This window comes from Silurus aristotelis (assembly GCF_946808225.1).
Source record: "Silurus aristotelis genome assembly, chromosome: 18".
NCBI lineage: Eukaryota > Metazoa > Chordata > Actinopteri > Siluriformes > Siluridae > Silurus > Silurus aristotelis.
In genome coordinates, this window is record NC_139591.1 from 21209521 (window position 1) to 21229262 (window position 19742).

At 39.9% G+C, this 19742-nt stretch overlaps 1 protein-coding gene and 1 long non-coding RNA gene across 2 annotated transcripts in view; one reads left to right on the forward strand and one right to left on the reverse strand.

Annotated features, from left to right (window-relative positions):
• Window positions 1–7917, reverse strand: part of LOC310741248 — a 248859-nt gene extending 240942 nt beyond the window's left edge. Inside the window, exon 1 of the long non-coding RNA XR_014537904.1 lies at window positions 7718–7917. This is a non-coding gene — a long non-coding RNA (uncharacterized lncRNA). The remainder of the gene's footprint in view (window positions 1–7717) is intronic.
• gnaz (guanine nucleotide binding protein (G protein), alpha z polypeptide) overlaps window positions 1–19742 on the forward strand; it is a 52559-nt gene that overhangs the window by 23264 nt on the left and 9553 nt on the right. The window contains exon 2 of the mRNA XM_083568816.1: window positions 8251–9639. Within this exon, the coding sequence (XP_083424942.1) occupies window positions 8917–9639 (723 nt within the window). The 5' untranslated portion in view covers window positions 8251–8916. The remainder of the gene's footprint in view (window positions 1–8250; window positions 9640–19742) is intronic.

Genomic DNA, 19742 nt, shown 5'->3' on the forward strand with positions numbered 1-19742 from the left:
TACATTCTTGTGAACAGAGCGAGTCTCGAAACTTTTTGATACCACCTCGTATGTATAAGCTTGAGGGAACAAGTATAGCTGCTATAGCATCAGCATAAGCGATAACAGGAACTCACATTAACATTGTATTTAACTGTAATGAACGATCTCATTTTATAATACGTAAAAATTGTAATTGTTGACTTACTGCTGCGTTTGAAAAGGAAATTAATCCACTAAGAGGTTTTAGCAGTAACTCCATACAAAATTTATAACTAAACTAAAAACTGTAATTATATTTCTAAATAGATATAAAATCTGAAATCCAGAATTAATTAATAAATACAAGATCATTGTATATTTGTTTGGTATCTGGCCTTTTACAAGAGTGATATCATTGGACGGCAGCACTTGTGACGTGTGCAATGTTTCATTTCCGGATTTTCTTATTTAAATCATCAATATTTTGTTTAACAGTAAAAGAATTTAAGTAAAAAAAACATTATTCTTGGCTTGTCAACATAATTTTTTAAATAATGTCATTTTTTTATGCATGTGTACACGTGTAGATTCTGTCTACCTTATAACTAGAGTTTTGTCTTCTTGGTTTGTGAACTCGAGCAAACAACAGAAAAAAAGAAAAATCAGCAGGTGTGTGGTCACCTCCTGCTCAGTGTGACTAACAAAGTGTGAGTTGTGTGACAGTTCCTCTAGTTCTGTATGGAAGAGGAAGTGAGATCTGGGTTGAGTGTAACCTTTTAATCATGTGATGGTAATTACACCTGTCAGTTAAGGGAAATGAAAAGTTTAGGCAAACAGAGGGGAAATGAAAGGTGGAGCGGGACAGAACCTTCCATTTAATTTTCAGTGGATGATTCTGTGTGTGTGTGTGTGTGTGTGTGTGTGTGTGTGTATTTGCAATGATCTTTGCCTTCATAAATACACAATACATATTTTCATTTATTGGTCAAGGTTGTGACTATAAAGAGAATTTTCTCTTTATAGGAGGACGTCAAGATCCAGTTTCACTGTTTACATTAATAAATTATCACTATATATAAATATATACTTAATAGTAAAAAAAAAAAGAAAAACCCAGAGAGGATTGCTATATATTCGGGTTGTGCATCTCCATAACTACGGCTGATGCATATGTACAATAATGATAGACTTTTCAGTGCAATCCGATTTTAATTCCAATAGACACGATGCGATGCGATTCAATGCAATGTAAATAATACGATGCTATGCAAATCAGTATGGTACGCATAGTTCGCTTTTTTTCTTTGGTTCAGACAGACGGCACATCATCAGTGTACTTAAGTGCCTTCTGATTCTTGTAAAGGGCAGGGTCCTTTCACAAACTAAGCCTTTTATAGTGCAAAAAAAGAAAAAAGAGGAATTAAAACCGGGCAGTTTTTCCTGTTCTGTTTCCAGGAAGATGCAGCTCTACCTCTGCCATGTTAATCTGTATTCTGTGTGACCCTCAGGAGGAGAAATTAATCTACATAGAAAATATTGTTCACAAAATATTGGTGACTTTCGAAATAATTAAAAGTATAGCGCATCTACTAATATTTATATATAAATAAATATTTTTCTTTCCTGAAGCAAATTTGTAAAAAAACGATGATACAAATATGATGCACACTTTTTGAAATATTTGCATCACCTCATTAACCTTTTACCATCATCGTTCACCCAGCCATTCCTAATATATATATATATATATAAATGCAGTAGCTGTTGAGCGAACAGCTGTATGAATATTCAATTACACTACAATAACTGACGAACACCTCATTTTCTGCCCAAATGTGGTTCTTTTCCAAACTGTTACCACAAATTTTGAGGCACACAACTGTAAGATGTTTCTGGATACTGTAGCAAAAAATAAATTTATTTCCTCTCATCCATCTGCTGAGTTTGGTTGGATTTTAGTTGAGTATCGTGGCTATTTCAGGACATTCACAGAGAATCCTGAGTATTTAATCTCGACTGCATGAGAATTGGTATCACAGGCGTGCAAAGATGTCGCCTAAGGTTCTGAATCAGCTCTGTATAAAACCTGTGCGTCATCGCCGAACCTCGTCCCCGTGTTTCCGATTTCACGCGTCACTGATTGTTTGTCACTTATTAAATTAGATACACTGACAGTTTCTCTGTTTTTGGGAGACAGTTTGTCAAACCTAAGGGAGAGGGGACGGGATTAAATTACAGCGAGGAGAGAGATGTAACTCGAGCTTGGTGCATATCATCGAGGACGAGTTGTGGTAATGCTTTCATTGGGGTGCATATATTAATCTAGTGTGCATATTAATCATGGTGTGGAGGAAAGATGAGGATGGGGTTGAGCTATATTGCTGCCAATCGCTTTCAACCAGACGCTCGCTCTCTTCTGATCGATGATAACGTTTGTTCATGCTATCTGGAAAGGCTGAGATTTGAACTCATAACCTTCTGGTCACTTGGATTTAGCATTAGAGCTGCTCCCACTTTTTCAGCTTGCGAGCTGATTTTAAAATGTCAAAATGATCTTCATACATTAAAAATACTAAATATACAGGGCTATTCAAAAACTATGAACCGATTTTATTACGCAATATTTTATTAGGGAAAAGTGATACAAAGCTCCAGCCAAGTCACAAGTATTATACTCACAATCAACATAGATAATTCCTCTTTTAAATGGTCACCGACTCATTCCATGACCATGCATAAGAACTAAAGCAATGCGTCATGATATCGGTTCATTCTTTTTGAATAACCCTGTATATTTATTTAAAGTATAGTAAATATATACGCTATATTGTGCACCCCCGCCTTAATATATTGAACTGCCATTGATCTAGCATGGAATAAATTTGGATATTTTTGTATAAATTACTTTCTTTTTTATAATACTGAGGCTAATCCATGCTTCATTTGAATTCAACAACTAGTTTATACTCGTGGTTCTTTAAGAGTTCTTCAAGGGTTTTCACTCAGAATGAGTTTTACCTTTAGTGTATTTTTATCCTTTACCCTAGTGGCATGATTGGGAATTGCAATGCCTGGTCAAGTATTAGGGAAAACAAACATGACATTGAAAATTTTTGGTGTTTAGTCTTTTCATAACTTTTAATCTGCAGATATCAAAATGATTTAGACCATAATGTAGACTAGGTGCTGCTAATAATATTATTTTATTAGCTACTTAGGACCCAACTAACTTGGGAATGTACCAGTTAAGCCTTCACTCTGTAGCTACTTTGACTTGTTTCGTTATTATTATATGAGCTGTTTACTTGATTTAGAATCAGGAGAACAGTAATCAGACAAACACTATTTGGACAAAGAAGACTTTTTGGTTACCAGGGCATTTTTTTTTTTTACTTTTTAGAACACCCAATTCCACATTTAGTTTCCATTTGCTGTTATAATAACCTCGTATGCGAAGATGTTCCATTAGATTTTGTGGGGATTTGTGTTTATTAAGTCACAAAGGTGTTAGTAAAGTCAGCTACTGATGTAGGTGAGGTGAGGAGGCCTGGGGTGGAGTCAGCGTTCACATTCATCCCTTCAGACATCTTATACAATTGTACTTCTCCAACCTTGTGGTAGAAGTCTGAGGAAGAACCACGTATAGCTGTAAAAGTCAGATGTCCCAATGCTTTTGTTCATATTGTGTATTTTTCTGAAACCAATGAACACAAACGTCGATCACAATAAGGCTGTTAGCAATGAATAGTGGTGACACAAACATGGTTCACACGCTACTCCTCAGCATGTTGGTTGAAAGTGAAAAGAATTGAGGGATTAATTATGGAATAATACAAATATATTATTTGATCGTAGTTCTTAGGAATTTCTTTAAACAATGTCATCCTGCTTACTGAATCCTGAATGACATCATCGTCTCTAATGCCGTTAAACATATTCATTTAAAACGTGTGTAAATTATTTGATGTCTTTCATTCAAAGGACTGTAGTAAAATTATAATTAGCGGTGGATTAAGAAGAGACGGAGGCCGTGTGTGATTGAAGCTTAGAACTGCAGTCAAACTAGAGACAGGATAGAGACACACACACACACACACACACACACACACACACACACACACACACACACACACACACACGGTGTCTCATATTTAACAGAACTATGTTACATCTGTTAAAATTGTATTAATAAATAATGCATCATACTGTATAACTTTATGCATATGGCCATAGCGCTGTTAAATGCTTGATTCTGATTGGTCAGAATGTGTTAAAACAGCATGTACGTGTCTAATATGTAATCATTTATACAGATATGCAAATATGCTTAAATAAACCTTCATCATTTATAGACAATAAAAATAGAGACAGTATAGACACAAATAGTAGAGACAGTAGAGACAGAAACAAGATTGACATCTGAGATGGAAATACTACAGATAGAGACATGAGAGACACAAACAATGGAGACAGAAATAGTACAGATTGAAACAGAAGAGAATAGCAGAAAAAATAGAAGAGACAGTAGAGACAAACATTACAATAAGGATAGACAGTAGAATAATAGTACAGAAAGAGACAGTAGAGATAAAATTAGTAAAGACACAGACTATAGAGACAGAAAGAATAAAGACTGAGACAGTAACGATATAAACATTAGAGACAAAAACAGTACAGACCGAGACACTACAGGACGAAGCAACAAAGTAAGAGATGGGAGAGACAGGATAGAAATAGTACAGACAGAGACATTTGAGACAGACACAGTAGAAAGACAAAAAAACGACAGTAAAGACAGAAATAATACAGCTAGAGACAGAAGCAATAAAGATAAAGATGGTGGACAGAGGGTAGAGACAGAAACAGTTGAGACAGAAATCATACAGATAGAGACAGAAACAATAGACAGTGGCATGTGAGACACAAATAGTAGAGACAGAAATAGTACAGGGAGTAGAGACAGGGACAGGAGAGAGAACAGAAAGAGACAGTAGAGAAAGAAACAATTAAGACAGAGACACAAACTGTAGAGACAAAAACAATAATCAACAGTAGAGACAGAAACAGTACAGACAGCGACACCAGAGGACGAAGCAATAAAGAGATAGAAGAGACATTAGAGATAGAAATAGTACAGACAGAAAGAATCGAGACAGAGACGTGTGAGACACAGTTTATACAGATAAAGACAGTTGAGACAGAAATAATAGACAGGGGCACGTGAGACACAAAAATCAGAGACGGAATTATTACAGACAGGAGAAACAATAGAGACAGACACAGGAAACAGAGAAAGAAGAGACAGAAACAATAGAGACAGAAACAAAACTTAGATGAATCATAAATATGCTGAAATAAACGTATTTCCTGCGTCATTAATTAGTCAAAGACGTGGATTTGCTGCGAATTCGATGCTTTTTCGCGTCCCGGAGAAGCTGAAAAAAGGCTTTCGAAAGTCTACTGTGTGAACAGGTGCCGTCTTTTTTTGTTTTTTCTTCTTCTCACAGAACAGAATGAAATTTTCACAACACTGTGATTGCTTTTCTTTTCTTTTTTCTTCTTTCTCCCAGTCTGCACAGGAATGGAGTACAATTAATTTATGATATTAAATGATGTATAACAAGGCTGCAGTGTTCGGAGGGTTTAATTATTTAGTTTGGGAACCTGCTGGAATATTTTATATTTTATGGAATCGTTAAGACGATCTCTCTCTCTCTCTCTCTCTCTCTCTCTCTCTCTCTCTCTCTCTCTCTCTCTCTCTCTCTCTCTCTCGGCCTTTAAAACGATACGGAAACTCTGCTTTCTCTGAGCTTCACTTCCTTAAACAGTAGACGAGGCAATTATGTGAGAATGATCCTTTGATTTTTGTGATATCATCACAGTGCTAAAAGTCTCATTTCGGTGTGTCCGAGTATAGATATCTATCAGAGACAGTACAAATAGAGACAGTATAGACAGAGACAAAAAAAGTGGAGATAGAGACAATACAATCAGAGGTAGTAAAAAGACAAATAGTACAGACTGAGACAGTAGAGATAGGAATCGTGTAGACAGGAACATTAGAGGGACAAATAACGAAACAGTGAAGACAAACAAAGCTGATTTAAGACAATGTTCATTGTAAAAAGTGCTACTGAAATAAACTTTGAATTGAATTAAAACTAAAACAGTAGAAATAGAGCCCGAAGAGACAGAAACAGCAAAGACAGGAATAGTGCAGACAGAGACATTAGACAGATACAGTGGAGACAAATAGTAGAAACATAGAAACATTGGAGACAAAAACACTTGAGACAGAGAAAGTAGAAACAGAGACAGTAGAGATGGAGACACTACAGACAACAGAGACACCGGAGATAGCAGAGACAAATAGTAGAGATAGAGACAGTAGAGAGAGAAACACTACAGACAGAGCCAGTAGAGTCGGTAATAACGCAGACAGAGACATAAGAGACAGAGACAATACGGAGAGAAACAGAAAAGACAGAAACACTAGAGACAGAAACAGTGGAGATAGAGACAGTAGAGATGGTAACAGCAGAGAGGAAGAGACAGAGACAGAAATATTGGAGATATGGACAGTAGAGACAGAAACAGTTGAGACAAATAGTAGGGACAAAAACAGTTGAGACAAATAGTAGGGACAAAAACAGTTGAGAAAAATAGTAGGGACAAAAACAGTTGAGACAAATAGTAGGGACAGAAACAGTTGAGAAAAATAGTAGGGACAGAAACAGTACAGACAGAGAAAGTTGAGACAGAAACACTAGTGATGGAGACAGAGAGACAGTACAGTCAGAAACAGTAGAAATAAGGACAGTAGAGGCAAATACAGTAGTAGAGACAGAAACAGTGGAGAGAGAAAGTAAAGACAGAAACATTACAGGAACTGATGTGGGTAAAGTGAGGACGCCTGGGGTGCAGTCAGAGCTCTATAGCAGGAGATCGTCCACTCCAAACCATGGAATAGGTTTTTAGTCTCCTAGTTCAAGTGAAGGGAAAATGTCATGCTAAAGACCTCGGGAGCATCGCTTTCTTACGGTTTCAATGCTTCTGATTTGTCCTGTGTGAAGATGATTGCTTGTTGTGTTTTGTAGTGCTGTTATAGTTCTCTTTTTTAGTAGCACGCTGCAGTAGCGTCTTCCTGAAATGCAACCACGGACGTAAGGCTTGCAAGAGACATGTTAGCAAAAAGTCAGGAAAGCTAGCTATCTTAGCATTATTTCATTTAGCTTAGCATCTGGTTGTTGGAGAAGCCAATGGGGTGGAAAAGTGATGTCTAACGGCAAGGACGTTCATTCAACATCTGTTTTCGTTTCACACCCTGTCTGGCTCTGTGTGTGTGTGTGTGTGTGTGTGTGTGTGTGTGTGTGTGTGTGTGTGTGTGTGTGTGTGTGTGTGTGTGTGTAGGTGTGTGTGTGTGCACTGATTCACTTTGGGGCAACACAAGCATGCAGAATTTAGGAGGAATAAGTAAACACATAGGAAGAGAATACACAGTGAAAGCTAGAAAACAAATAGCATGGTAGCTAGGTCTGGACTGAATGGGAACAGCAAAGTGTGTGTGTGTGTGTGTGTGTGTGTGTATGTGTGTGTGTGTGTGTGTGTGTGTGTGTGTGTGTGTGTGTGTGTAGTTGTGTGTTTTTGGCTGCCCTGGATTTAAATGGTTCTCTTTCGCATACACAGAGGTGTATTTAGTATGTGCCTGTTTATTCTTCTTTTGTAATTCATGTGTCATTGTTTGCAGAGAAAAAACTCTGAACAGTGTGTGTGTGTGTGTGTGTGTGTGTGTGTGTGTGTGTGTGTGTGTGTGTGTGTGCGCGCGCGTGTGTGTGTGTGTGTTATACAGTATTCATATTTGCATACAGGTTCATAATAGGTCTCACACCGCCATTGTGAATTAAAGTGTTGAAAACCCCAGACACTACAAAAATGCTACTCTTAATATAATCTGCCTCTGTGACATAAAAAAAAAGATCAAACAGCAGGAGGGTTTTTTTTTCTGAATAAAATAGAAAAACCCTCGATACTGCCACAAAATTCTCACTGATATCCATTATAAAATTTATATAAAAGAGATCATTGGAATCAGCAGTCATTTCACAAAAAGTGAAAAACAAATCACGGGTTTACACCAAATTCTCATGAGATTATCGACATTCAAAACCAACCATGCCACACGAACGACCGCAAGCACTCCTAAAGTGTTATTTTAAACACTGCTTTTTACTACACACGTTCTGTTTGCTTGCCATGAAATCTAATATGTGACTCTTATTTATCTTTCAGGAACCCCTGCCTTTGGCTGCATGAGAAGTGTTGGCTTATGCAACGAAGAAACAGTGGGACAATCTGGTGCCCAGAGGTCTGAACAGTGTGTAGATGTGTGTACAGAGAATGAGGTTTGACCAGCTGTAAAAGAAAAGAAGTAAGAACCGAAGGAGTGTTGAATAACATTCGATGATCGAGTCTCATGGAACACTGAGGATCGCTCATTTTGTAACACGTGGGTGGACGTAGTGGCGCTTTCGCTTGAGCTACACTCTTTCTCCCTGCACTGCCAGGCTAAGTTTAACTATCACTTTTTGGGGGGGTGTCCCCTGGTATAACCCCCCAGCAACTGGGATATAAAAAGGAAGTTGAGTTCGTGAACCAGGGTTGGAGTCGGTATTCTTGCAGAATGTTCTGGTAGTGAAGGATGCCAGTTTGTGGAAGTTGACCACACCGAAAACAAAAACTTTTAAACTTGGAACATGAAAGTAGCTGAAATTGACTTGGCAAATTTATAGGCCTTCTCTTTGGACTGGGGCTGTGCCACCAAGATTGGCCAGTTTTCCTGGATTTCCTTGGTTTCTTTCTAAACCTCACCTTTGGACCTTGTTTTGCTTTGTGGGTGTAACCTGTACCTTCTGGATATTGTGGAGTGCGTGTGTGTTGTATAACCCGTAAGTGACAATGGGGTGCCGGCAAAGTTCGGAGGAAAAAGAAGCAGCCAGGCGCTCGAGGCGCATCGACCGGCACCTTCGCTCCGAGAGCCAGCGGCAGCGGCGCGAGATCAAACTGCTCCTCCTCGGCACCAGCAACTCCGGCAAGAGCACCATTGTCAAGCAAATGAAGATTATCCACAGTGGCGGGTTCAATCTGGAAGCCTGCAAGGAATACAAACCTCTGATTCTTTACAATGCCATCGATTCGCTCACACGCATAATCCGGGCTCTCGCAACGCTCAAGATCGACTTCCACAACCCCGACCGAGCCTACGACGCCGTCCAACTCTTTGCCCTAACTGGTCCTGCCGAGAGCAAGGGCGAGATAACGCCCGAACTGCTCGGTGTGATGAAACGCTTGTGGGCCGATTCAGGTGTTCAGGAGTGTTTCCAGCGCTCCAACGAGTATCACCTTGAGGACAACACTGCCTACTACCTGAACGACCTGGACAGAATCTCATCCCTCGAGTACATCCCGACGGTCGAGGACATCCTGCGTTCCCGTGACATGACCACCGGCATTGTCGAGAACAAGTTTACTTTCAAAGAGCTAACTTTCAAGATGGTAGATGTGGGTGGGCAGCGTTCCGAAAGAAAGAAGTGGATCCACTGCTTTGAGGGTGTAACTGCGATTATATTTTGTGTGGAGCTTAGCGGCTACGACCTCAAGCTTTATGAAGACAACCAGACGGTAAGAACGTTTCCAAATTACTTTACGCCAAAATTCTAGGCATAGGGTTACAAATCAGATTGGCTTGCGATGCAATAACGCTAGTCAGCACGCATAAAATTTTGGATGGGCTCTGTTAAAACCACACGGGGAATTTAAACACAGCCGAAGGAGCGTACCCTCACAGGCACTGTGCCTCGTTGTCATCATAGTAAATCCATCCTGCTGCTTACCCACAAAGCTTTATCAGCTTCATTTCATATATCCTGTTCGCAGCGTTCCACTCTCACGCTCATGACTCTTACAAGAGCTGACAATAGTGCGCCCGGTCTTTTGCAGGTGATATTTACATTGCATGTTCTGAATCTGATACGGGTTTACTCGGCGGTTCAATAAAGGTGTGTTTGAGGAGGGCCTGATAGCGGACCTTGTTCTTTATCGCTCATTTCGTTCGTTTGAAGACAGTTATCGGAAGATTTCTTTGTTCCTTGACAAGAAAACTGAAGTGTCTTATTAACCTGGTTTATCAATTAATGTTTGAGAGTTAAAAATAAGTTTTCTGTGAGCCACAAGGGGAGGAATATGTACAAGAGTGATAATTGAGTTCACAGTGCAAAGTGTTAGGGTGTACCTGCGAGACTTAGCAGCTTGGCACCGTGGGATATCGCAGATGTGAAAAAAGTTTTCGCTTTGTTTGAAAGAACTTGAGAGATGGGGCCGAAATTAATTTTTTGATGATCAGAGTGAGGGACTGTGGGAAAGCCGGCGGTTATCCTTCTGAAATGATTTCGCACTCAGTGTCCTTATCTCGCAGTTAAATGCCGGTTTGGTCCGCCTTTTAACGTGAGTTAGTACGTGTTAATTTTAACCCGGCCGATGAGTGCACAATGTTGCTACAGGCCTCTTTTTTCGTGAGAATATTGCACAAATGATTTGTCACCTCTTTTAAGATTAAAGTGGAGCAAGAGCTGTCTTGTGAATATCTGAATTGTTTGAGAAGTACTACAGTCTACAGTCCAATGTTTGTATGTAATGGGCTTCCAACTTTGGGGGCACAAATAAATTCATTTGGATCTCCTATTCCCACTACCTGTTTCCCACCTCATAAACCCTGAAGTGTTGGCATGGAGGCATGAAGTGATAATCTACCAATAGCAACATTTATTTGCTATATCTGGGGTAGGTGGTAGCTCAGTGGTTGAGGCTCTGGGTGACTGTTCGGAATGTTGGGGGTTCAAGCCCTGGTGTTGCCAAGCTTCTTCTTAGTGCTCTTAAGCAAGGTCACTTCAGAGGTTAAATGGTCCTGCTAAAGCATGGCAGTGCGAGGATTTGAGCTTTCCTCCCACCTCCCAGAAGGTGTTTCGTTTAAAATTGCCCTTGATTGTGAATGACCGTGCGAATATAAATGCGTGTGTTGTGCATGGTGCTCTTGGATATTGGATTTTCATCCAGGCTGTAATCTCACCATGTGTTTGGTGGCTTTCTCAGGATAAACTCCATGACCCAAAATAGACACATGACCATAATCAAGGTGTTCCTCAAAAATGCTGTTTTTGTCTATAATAATATTAGCATAACAACAGTGTAATTATGCACAAGCAGAAATGAGATACTCAACAAAAGGTAGTGCAATGGGGAAGTTGTTGAGATTCCCAAATTCACATCCCAGCACCACCTATGGTACCACTTTTGGGCCCTCGGGCAAGGCACTTAACCCCTCATATGCTTCTCAAATGCCTTAAATGTACAGTAAATTATTAATAATTTGTAAATAATTGTGCATAAAACTGTTTATATTTATGGTATTTGCCAGACACCCTTATACAGAGCAACTTACAGCTAAGCAGTTGAGGGTCCCTGCTCGAGGACCCAGCAATGGTAGCTTTGGCAGTGCTGGGATTTAAACTTGTGACCTTTCGATCCAGAAGCCTTTAACGACTGAGCTACCACTTCTCCCACTTCCTACCACTTATATGCCGACCAAACATAACATTATGACCAGTGAAGTAAAATCACACTGATTATCTCTTTATCTTGGCACCAGCAAGTGAACAAAGTCAATGTGTTGGAATCAGGAAAAATGGGCAAGTGTAAGAAATTAAGCGAGTTTGACAAGGCCAAAATTGTGACGGCTGGACAACTGGGTCTCCAAAAACCGCAGCTCTTGTGGGCTGTTCCCAGTCTGCAGTGGTCAGTATCTCCAAAAGTGCTCCAAGGAAGGAACAGTGGTGAACAGGGTCGCTACTGACTGGTCGCGACTGTTTTGCAGCAAAAGGGGGACCAACACAATATTAGGCAGGGAGTCATGACTTGTGAGAGTCTTTAGCCTGAGCAGATATTTGAGTAAAATGTGTGACAGTGGCAGGTGTAAAGTGAGACCTGTGATTTCAAGTTGTGCAGGAAAAAATAACAGTCAAGCTTTAAATGCCTGGACAATAATTAGAATCTAATGACGCGTGTACACTCTCTGGTCTTAGCGCATGTCCTTTTTTTCCCAATTGATCCTCCTTTTTTTTTTTTTTACCCATCCCTCCTATACGGAAAAAAAGAAAAAGGAGCGGGTCGTCACAGTAACTGTTGCCTAGCAACAGGGTAGTCCAACGCTCTTAATCCCGGGCTGTTGACAATGAGCTGTTACAAAGGGACAAGTGAGGAAAGAGGAGGATGGGCCGAGAGAGATGGAGAGAGGGAAATAGAGAAAGAGAAAGACGAGAGATGAGAAGGAAAGGATGTATGGGTTCAGAGCGAGATAGAAAATGTGTGTGTGTGTGTGTGTGTGTGTGTGTTTGCGACAGGCAGCCAGGCAGTATGTACTTGGGCAGGGCACAGAGTGAGCTGCATTGCGCAACCCAACCTTAAAAAGAGGAAGGGAGGGAGGGAGAGAGAGAGAGAGAGAGAGAGAGAGAGACTCATTGGATCTGGGTCATGGGAGAAAAGCAAGCAGGCATCTCAGGAGGCCACGTTTGGCTTTGGTACATGTTTCAGTCACGGAAGACCACTGGCTACAAAGCATCTTTTCTCCTCTTACCTAATAAACGACAGCTGCTTCTGCTCATCCTCAGTCTGGACGAGTTTTTTTCCGAGCTCAATCCTGCTTTGTTTCATTTTTTTTTCCATTTGTCCTGTCTCGGTTTCAGGATAATGGCTAGACCTCAAACTCCTGACCTACATTTGAAAGATTTGCGATAATGACGATTACGCAATAAACGCCGACGGCTATCGTTTCCTGCTCCGATAGGCACACGGCCCGAGACTTGACAATCTGCATAGATTGTCAAGATGTGCAGTAGCTCAGGGCTCAGAGTCGCTTTAACTCCGTCCCGCCATTTGTTTGTTTGTTTTTTCGCGATTGCAAAAACCTACCAGCCTCCAAGGAGCTCCAGTGGGTTACGGTTTATTTTTTAATAATTCGGAAAAAAAAGCTGAGGGGGTCAAAAGCTCTTGCACAAAAATAATACCACAACCCAAGCCATTCGGTGCTGCTGCGTTATTGGTATGCCGAGCGGTTTTTTTTGCACAGCGTTGAGGGAATTATACACACCAGTGTTATGGCTATAAAATGGCAAAAACAAAAATTTAAAAAATGCTCAAATAAAAGAAGAGATTTCGCATCCAGTTTTGCTATAAAAGCACACATAAAACAGCAGAGCATCCTTTTAAAAGCCTTTTGCGTATACTCAGTTTAGTTTCTTTATAATTTTGTATTTTGTTTCATTTTAGTTCATAATAATTCAATCCAATTAGCCGTGCAATACGTCTGACAAACTTGAGAACCTTTTTGATGATGTACAGCATATATTTTTATTATTGTCTATAAAATGCATGAGATTTGCACATTTTCACTGAATGAAAGAGAACAGGAGGAGCGAGAGAAGGGCTCGGCAGCGAGGGCTGTAAAGGGATACCGGGGCGAGTCAGACAGCCTGCTTATTGCTCTCTTTCCTTTTAAGGCAAAGATAAACCATGTCGTCGTTGGAGGCACGTAATCAGCAGGACGGCACATTTTTATAAACAGTTACTACATTTGCTTTGCATGAATGGGCTCAGAAACACGGCTGGATTTTAGAATAGAGACTACGAAAGGCAGGAAAAAAACACACAGGCATTTAGTGAATCATTTATCACTAGAACATACATCCGTATTAGATTCTGCTTCATTACTACCCAGACACCTGATTATAAGATTAGAATGGAATTTATGAACAGCTTATTCCACATTTATTGTTATAACGACCTCCATTCTTTTGGGAAGATGTTTCAGTAGATATTTTGGGGGGAATTGTACAGGTGTGAAATATATATACAAATACATAAAATGTATCAATACATTCCTTTTTTACTATCGTTCTTTCAAAATGACCAAATAAAACACAATTCAAATAAATTAATTTATTTATTTACAATATCTTCCCGTGGGCTCACCACTTGCAAGAGGGACCATAAGGAACGGTGCTGTGAGGATTGGGCAGCAGTCGAAGGCGGGGGTCTGCTTAGAATGCTGCCCCCGCGACCCGAATTACGGATAAGCGGGAGAAAATGAATGAATGAATAAATGAATATGCACAGTATGTTTGTAATATAATTTGACCGAGGTGCAAAAATATGAAGATCATTCATAAAAGTAAGCAAATATAACTAATAAATTCCAGAAGCAAAAACTGGAAAAATGAAATGGAAATATGTGAATCGTCAGTGTATGGTTGAGGTTTCACTGGATTTTGGAGTGTCACTTGTGGAAATTTGTGATTCAGTTCATTCAGAAGCACTGTCATGTTGGAACAAGTTTGGGTCTACTAGCTCAGTTGTAGGAAAAAATGTCCCAATATTTTTGCTTATTTAGCATTTATAGTTATATATATATTTAATAGTTTATCCTCAGAGAATTCCTGTCAGGATCTATCTATCTATCTATCTATCTATCTATCTATCTATCTATCTATCTATCTATCTATCTATCTATCTATCTATCTATCTATCATCATCATCATCATCATCATCATCATCATCATCATCATAAGAAACTGCACGGTCATACTGTGTGGCCACAAAAGTCAGCATTTGGCGAACCACTTTAAAACCCGGTCACAAATTCTGCCTCGTTAGCGTACGCTAGCTGTATCTCAAATGCTAGCTAGAAACACAAACGCTCATAAATAACTTGAAACTGCTTCAGAAATTCAGTTCAGATCAATTTAGTGACAAAATATCATGAGTATTAACCCTCTAAACAATGACTTGAGGAAAAAAAAACTATTCATAAATGCGTTTTATATTAGTTTCGCTCAGCACGTTTATGCTAGCAGTGACACTGATGAACATAAATGAATATGATCCGAAACCATTCAGAAATGCTTGCTACAGTACATTTTTAGCAAACGTTAGCCACAAAGTTAGCGTTAGCGATTCATATTTCAAAGTATGATTTGAAACCCAGTCACAAATCCTGCAAGGTTAGCATAGGCTAGTCGTTCTTTTGGCTAGAAACACAAACGCTTATGGTCGTCAGTATAAAATTCTCTCATTTTACGTCAAATATGAAATGTTGCCTCAGAAATTGTGTTTAGTTTCATTTAGCCAGAGAGTAACATTAATATTAACCTTTTAAACGATGACTTGAGGAAAATCTTTTATTTAAATGTTGTGTTAGCTGTACCTAGCAGTGAAAATCCGTTCAGTAAGCTGTTTCGCTCAGCAAATGTACGCTAGCAGTGAGCATTGATAAATGTGTTTAACACTTTGACATCTTTAAATGTTCAAACCCACTGACTTATTCTCCAATAACTTCATGGAAAACCATGCGAAAGGGGGAAGCTAATATTTCTTTACGAGGGTAAAGGGTAGACGTGTGGAGATGTCCACAGTTTCTTGGAATCCAGAAGGGGTTAGTTCTTACCCAATCTTAGTTTCATTAGTCTTATCAGAATGATCTTTAAGTAACACAATGTTCTGGAGATAAAGAGCATGGGACGTGTAGATGGAGATGAAGAATTAGCAAACAGTTCTTTTTATTTGCTGACAGGTGCAGTATTAGGCACACACTATCTTTCTAGAAATCCCCTTGAGTCGTTGTTATTGAACATAAGATGATTGGATTGTTCCGACACCCGGGGCATAACCTCACGTCGTACATCCTATCCTCGACCTCATCTCTCTCTTTCCCTATCTTCTCTTCTGTATTTCTGCTGTGGAGATAAGAACAATCCCCCTGTTAATTTGAAAGCAACCTAACAAGTCCCCTAGATGCCCTAAGATTTAGTATGGAATGATGTATGATGTGATGCTAAACTCCCTCAGAGGGCCTGCTTCATAAGGGTGGGTCTCTCACCAGACCAGCCATGACAACACACACACGCCCTCCCTCTTTCTCTCTTTACCAGGAGTAACTCAATCCATTTTCCCAGAAGTATGTGACGTGCTCTTTTGAGAGGAACGCCCATGTTATGTGGCCTTTGGCATAAAATCTGTATCTGTTAGTCTGAGTAAAGGAGGCGTGGCCTCTATGTCTATTAGACTCTGTGAAGGAGGCGTGGTCTCTATGTCTGTTAGTCTCAGTTAAGGAGGTAAGATCTCTGTATCAGTTAGTCTTAGTGAAGGAGGTGTGGCCTCTATGTCTGTTTGTCTCAGGATGTGTGGTCTCTGTATCTGTAAGTCTCAGTAAAGGGGGTGTGGCCTCTATGCCTATTAGACTCAGTTACGGAGGTGTGGCCTCTATGTCTGTTTGTCTCAGGTAAGTAGGTGTGGTCTCTGTATCTGTTAGTCTTAGTAAAAGAGGTGTGGCCTCTATGTCTATTAGACTCAGTTAAGGAGGCGTGGCCTCTATGTCTGTTTGTCTCAGTTAAGGAGGTGTGGTCTCTGTATCTGTTAGACTCAGTAATGGAGGTGTGGCCCCTGTGTCAGTCTATCTCAGTTAAGGAGGTGTGGCCTCTGTATCTGTTAGACTGAGTTAAGTAGGTGTGGTCTCTGTATCTGTTAGTCTGAGTAATGGAGGTGTGGCCTCTATGTCTATTAAACTCAGTAAAGGAGGTGTGGCCTCGATGCCTGTTAGTCTCAGTGAAGGAGGGGAGATGTCTGTATCTGTTAGTCTCAGTGAAGGAGGTGAGATCTCTGTATCTGTTAATCTCGGTGAAGGAGGTGAGATCTCTGTATCTGTTAGTATCAGTGAAGGAGGTGTGGCCTCTGTATCTGTTAGTCTCAGTGAAGGAGGTGTGGCCTCTGTATCTGTTAGTCTCAGTGAAGGAGGTGTGGCTTCTGTATCTGTTAGTCTCAGTGAAGGATGTGAGATCTCTGTATCTGTTAGTCTCAGCGAAGGAGGCGTGGCCTTTGTATCTGTTAGTCTCAGTGAAGGAGGTGTGGTCTCTGTATCTGTTAGTTTTAGTGAAGGAGGTGTGGCCTCTGTATCTGTTAGTCTCAGTGAAGAAGGTGTGGCTTCTGTATCTGTTAGTCTCATTGAAGGAGGTGTGGCTTCTGTATCTGTTAGTCTCAGTGAAGGAGGTGTGGCTTCTGTATCTGTTAATCTCAGTGAAGGAGGTGTGGCTTCTGTATCTGTTAGCCTCAGTGAAGGAGGCGTGGCCTTTGTATCTGTTAGTCTAGGTGAAGGAGGTGTGGTCTCTGTATCTGTTAGTCTCAGTGAAGGAGCTGTGGTCTCTGTATCTGTTAGTCTCAGTGAAGGAGGTGTGGCCTCTGTGTTTGTTTGCCTCAGTAAAAAAGATGTGTATGTCTCATAAACGATTAAAGCAGGGGTCTGTAATCATCCATACACAAGCAATGGACACAATTAATTTAAATCAGAGATTTGATTAAACAATGACAGATTTACATTTGTATCTGTTACTACGCCAATTATATTATCTCTGGATTTCCAGTTGAGGGACCACTGCTGTGAAAACTGTGTGTTTGATTGTGTTATAAAGGGATACAGTTACTGTGCTATGATGCATATGCTCTTTTTTTAAGAGGCCAGAAAGTCTAAATTTTAGGCGGTTTTAATATATTTTATATTTATATTTTTTATTCTGTATTTTGTTTGGTAATACCCAATCCAAAGTCACACTTATGTAATACATCGTTAGGTTAAAATGCCAGATCGTATTAGAAATGCCTGGAAGATGCATAGAAAACGATTAGCTCTGGTGCAGATCCAATTAGCGGCTGCATTTGCACTAAAACGTCCCTAAAACGCTACCCATTAAACCGTAAGCCCTGTTCTGACTCGCTGTTAGCATCTCTTTCTTTGTCTTTCTATCTCTCTCTTTTGCATCCACACCCTCACACTTAAGCAGCAGTAGATCTTGTGATTTGCTCAGAGCCATGATGTTTTTTTTTAACCTCTCGAACAGCAGCTCAGTCTTTGGTCTCTGAGCGCTCCTCCGGTCACAGGTTGCTGCGACTCACCACGTGCCTTCGGTTTCACCACTACAGTCTTTAACAAAATGCACACATACAACCTATACACACACACACACACACACACACACACACACACACACACACACACACACACACACACACAAACACACACACACACACACAAACACACACACACACACAAACAAACACACACACACACACACACACAGTTCATACGCTGCCGCCATGTCTTACAATATGAGTATTATTAGAATTATTGGTCAATACAACAAAGATGATCCTTTTTCACCTTCAATGCATTCGAACATTACTTTTACTCTGAGATCTTCATGTTTATTGTAATTGCCCCGCATTAGAAAATGATTACAGTACAGTTTAGAGCAAAGTATCACACAGAAAAACAATATTGAAATATATCTGAGGTAAAAGTTAATTATTTTTTCACTAATTGGTTAGTGTTTTTGAAGTTTGCATTGATGCTAACATTTAGATGTTATATATCACCGGAGAAAACAAATTTCACAATCTCAAACGATTAAATTTGACTTGTATAGCGCTTTTTTAAAGAAATTGACGCTTTCCCAACGCAGATCAAAACAACTACAAGTATACTTTTTAATGTCATCAATGCCTCCCTATGAGATCATTTCTAACCAGTGGTGACATTAGTGAGGGAAAAAAACTTCCCTATGACAATATGTGGAAGAAACATTAATAGGAACTCGGTTCAAAAGGAAGCCCGTCCTCATCAAGGTGACACTGAATGTCCCTTCATTTTAGTTCTATCTTCGCTGAGGTTATCATCTGTTCGCTGATGGACACCTAAATGTTTAAAAAAACTGTTTATGGTTAAGCAGCCATTAGAACAGTGTTTATATTAATTACAGTTCCAATCCATCTTCATGGAGCTTAAGTTTAACCCTCTAAAATACAAAAATATCAGGACACCTGACTTTTCCAGCCATATGTGTTTTTTTCCCAAACTATTACCACAAAGTTGTAGGCTCACAATCGTTTAGAATGTCTCTGGATGTGGTAGAAGAACATTTTACCCCCAATTAAGCTAGGAGACTCCATCCTGCCTGACAATGCTCCTTTGCACAAAGCCAGCTCCATAAAGATTTGCTTTACATGGGTTGGAGTGAAAAATCAACTGAAGATTGAAGATCTTTTGGATGAATGTGAACACTGACTGCACCCCAGGCCTTCTCACCTTCTCACCTACATCAGCACCTGACTTTCTAACACCTTTGTGGCTGAATAAATCTCTACAAATCTCCACAAAATCCTCCCAGAAGAGTGGAGGTTATTATAAGCGCAAATGGCAACTAAATGTGGAATGGGATGTTCAAAAAGTAGAAAGGAATCTTATGGTCAGGTGTCCACACACTTTTCTTTATATAGTGTAGGAGAAAGTAAGAGAGCTGGACAACCAAATGGACGCTGCATCACTGCTAAGTGGTAATCGACGGCATTGCAGGTAACACTGGAAACCAGTAACCGATCAGTGATCCTTTTAGTGATTCATCAAAATGAACAAATCTTTTTTGAGTCATTTCGTTCCTTTGATCAGAAATGAAATGTTAAATTTCCAATAAGCAGATCCCCCAACATGTCTACATACACCAACTTTGACTATAGTACCAGTAATTTATATATGTGTGTATAACTGTATATATAACGTATATGGGAGGCACATGGCTAAAAAAAATGAACGATTGGAACCAGAGGACTCGAGATGAACTTCTCAATTCTGT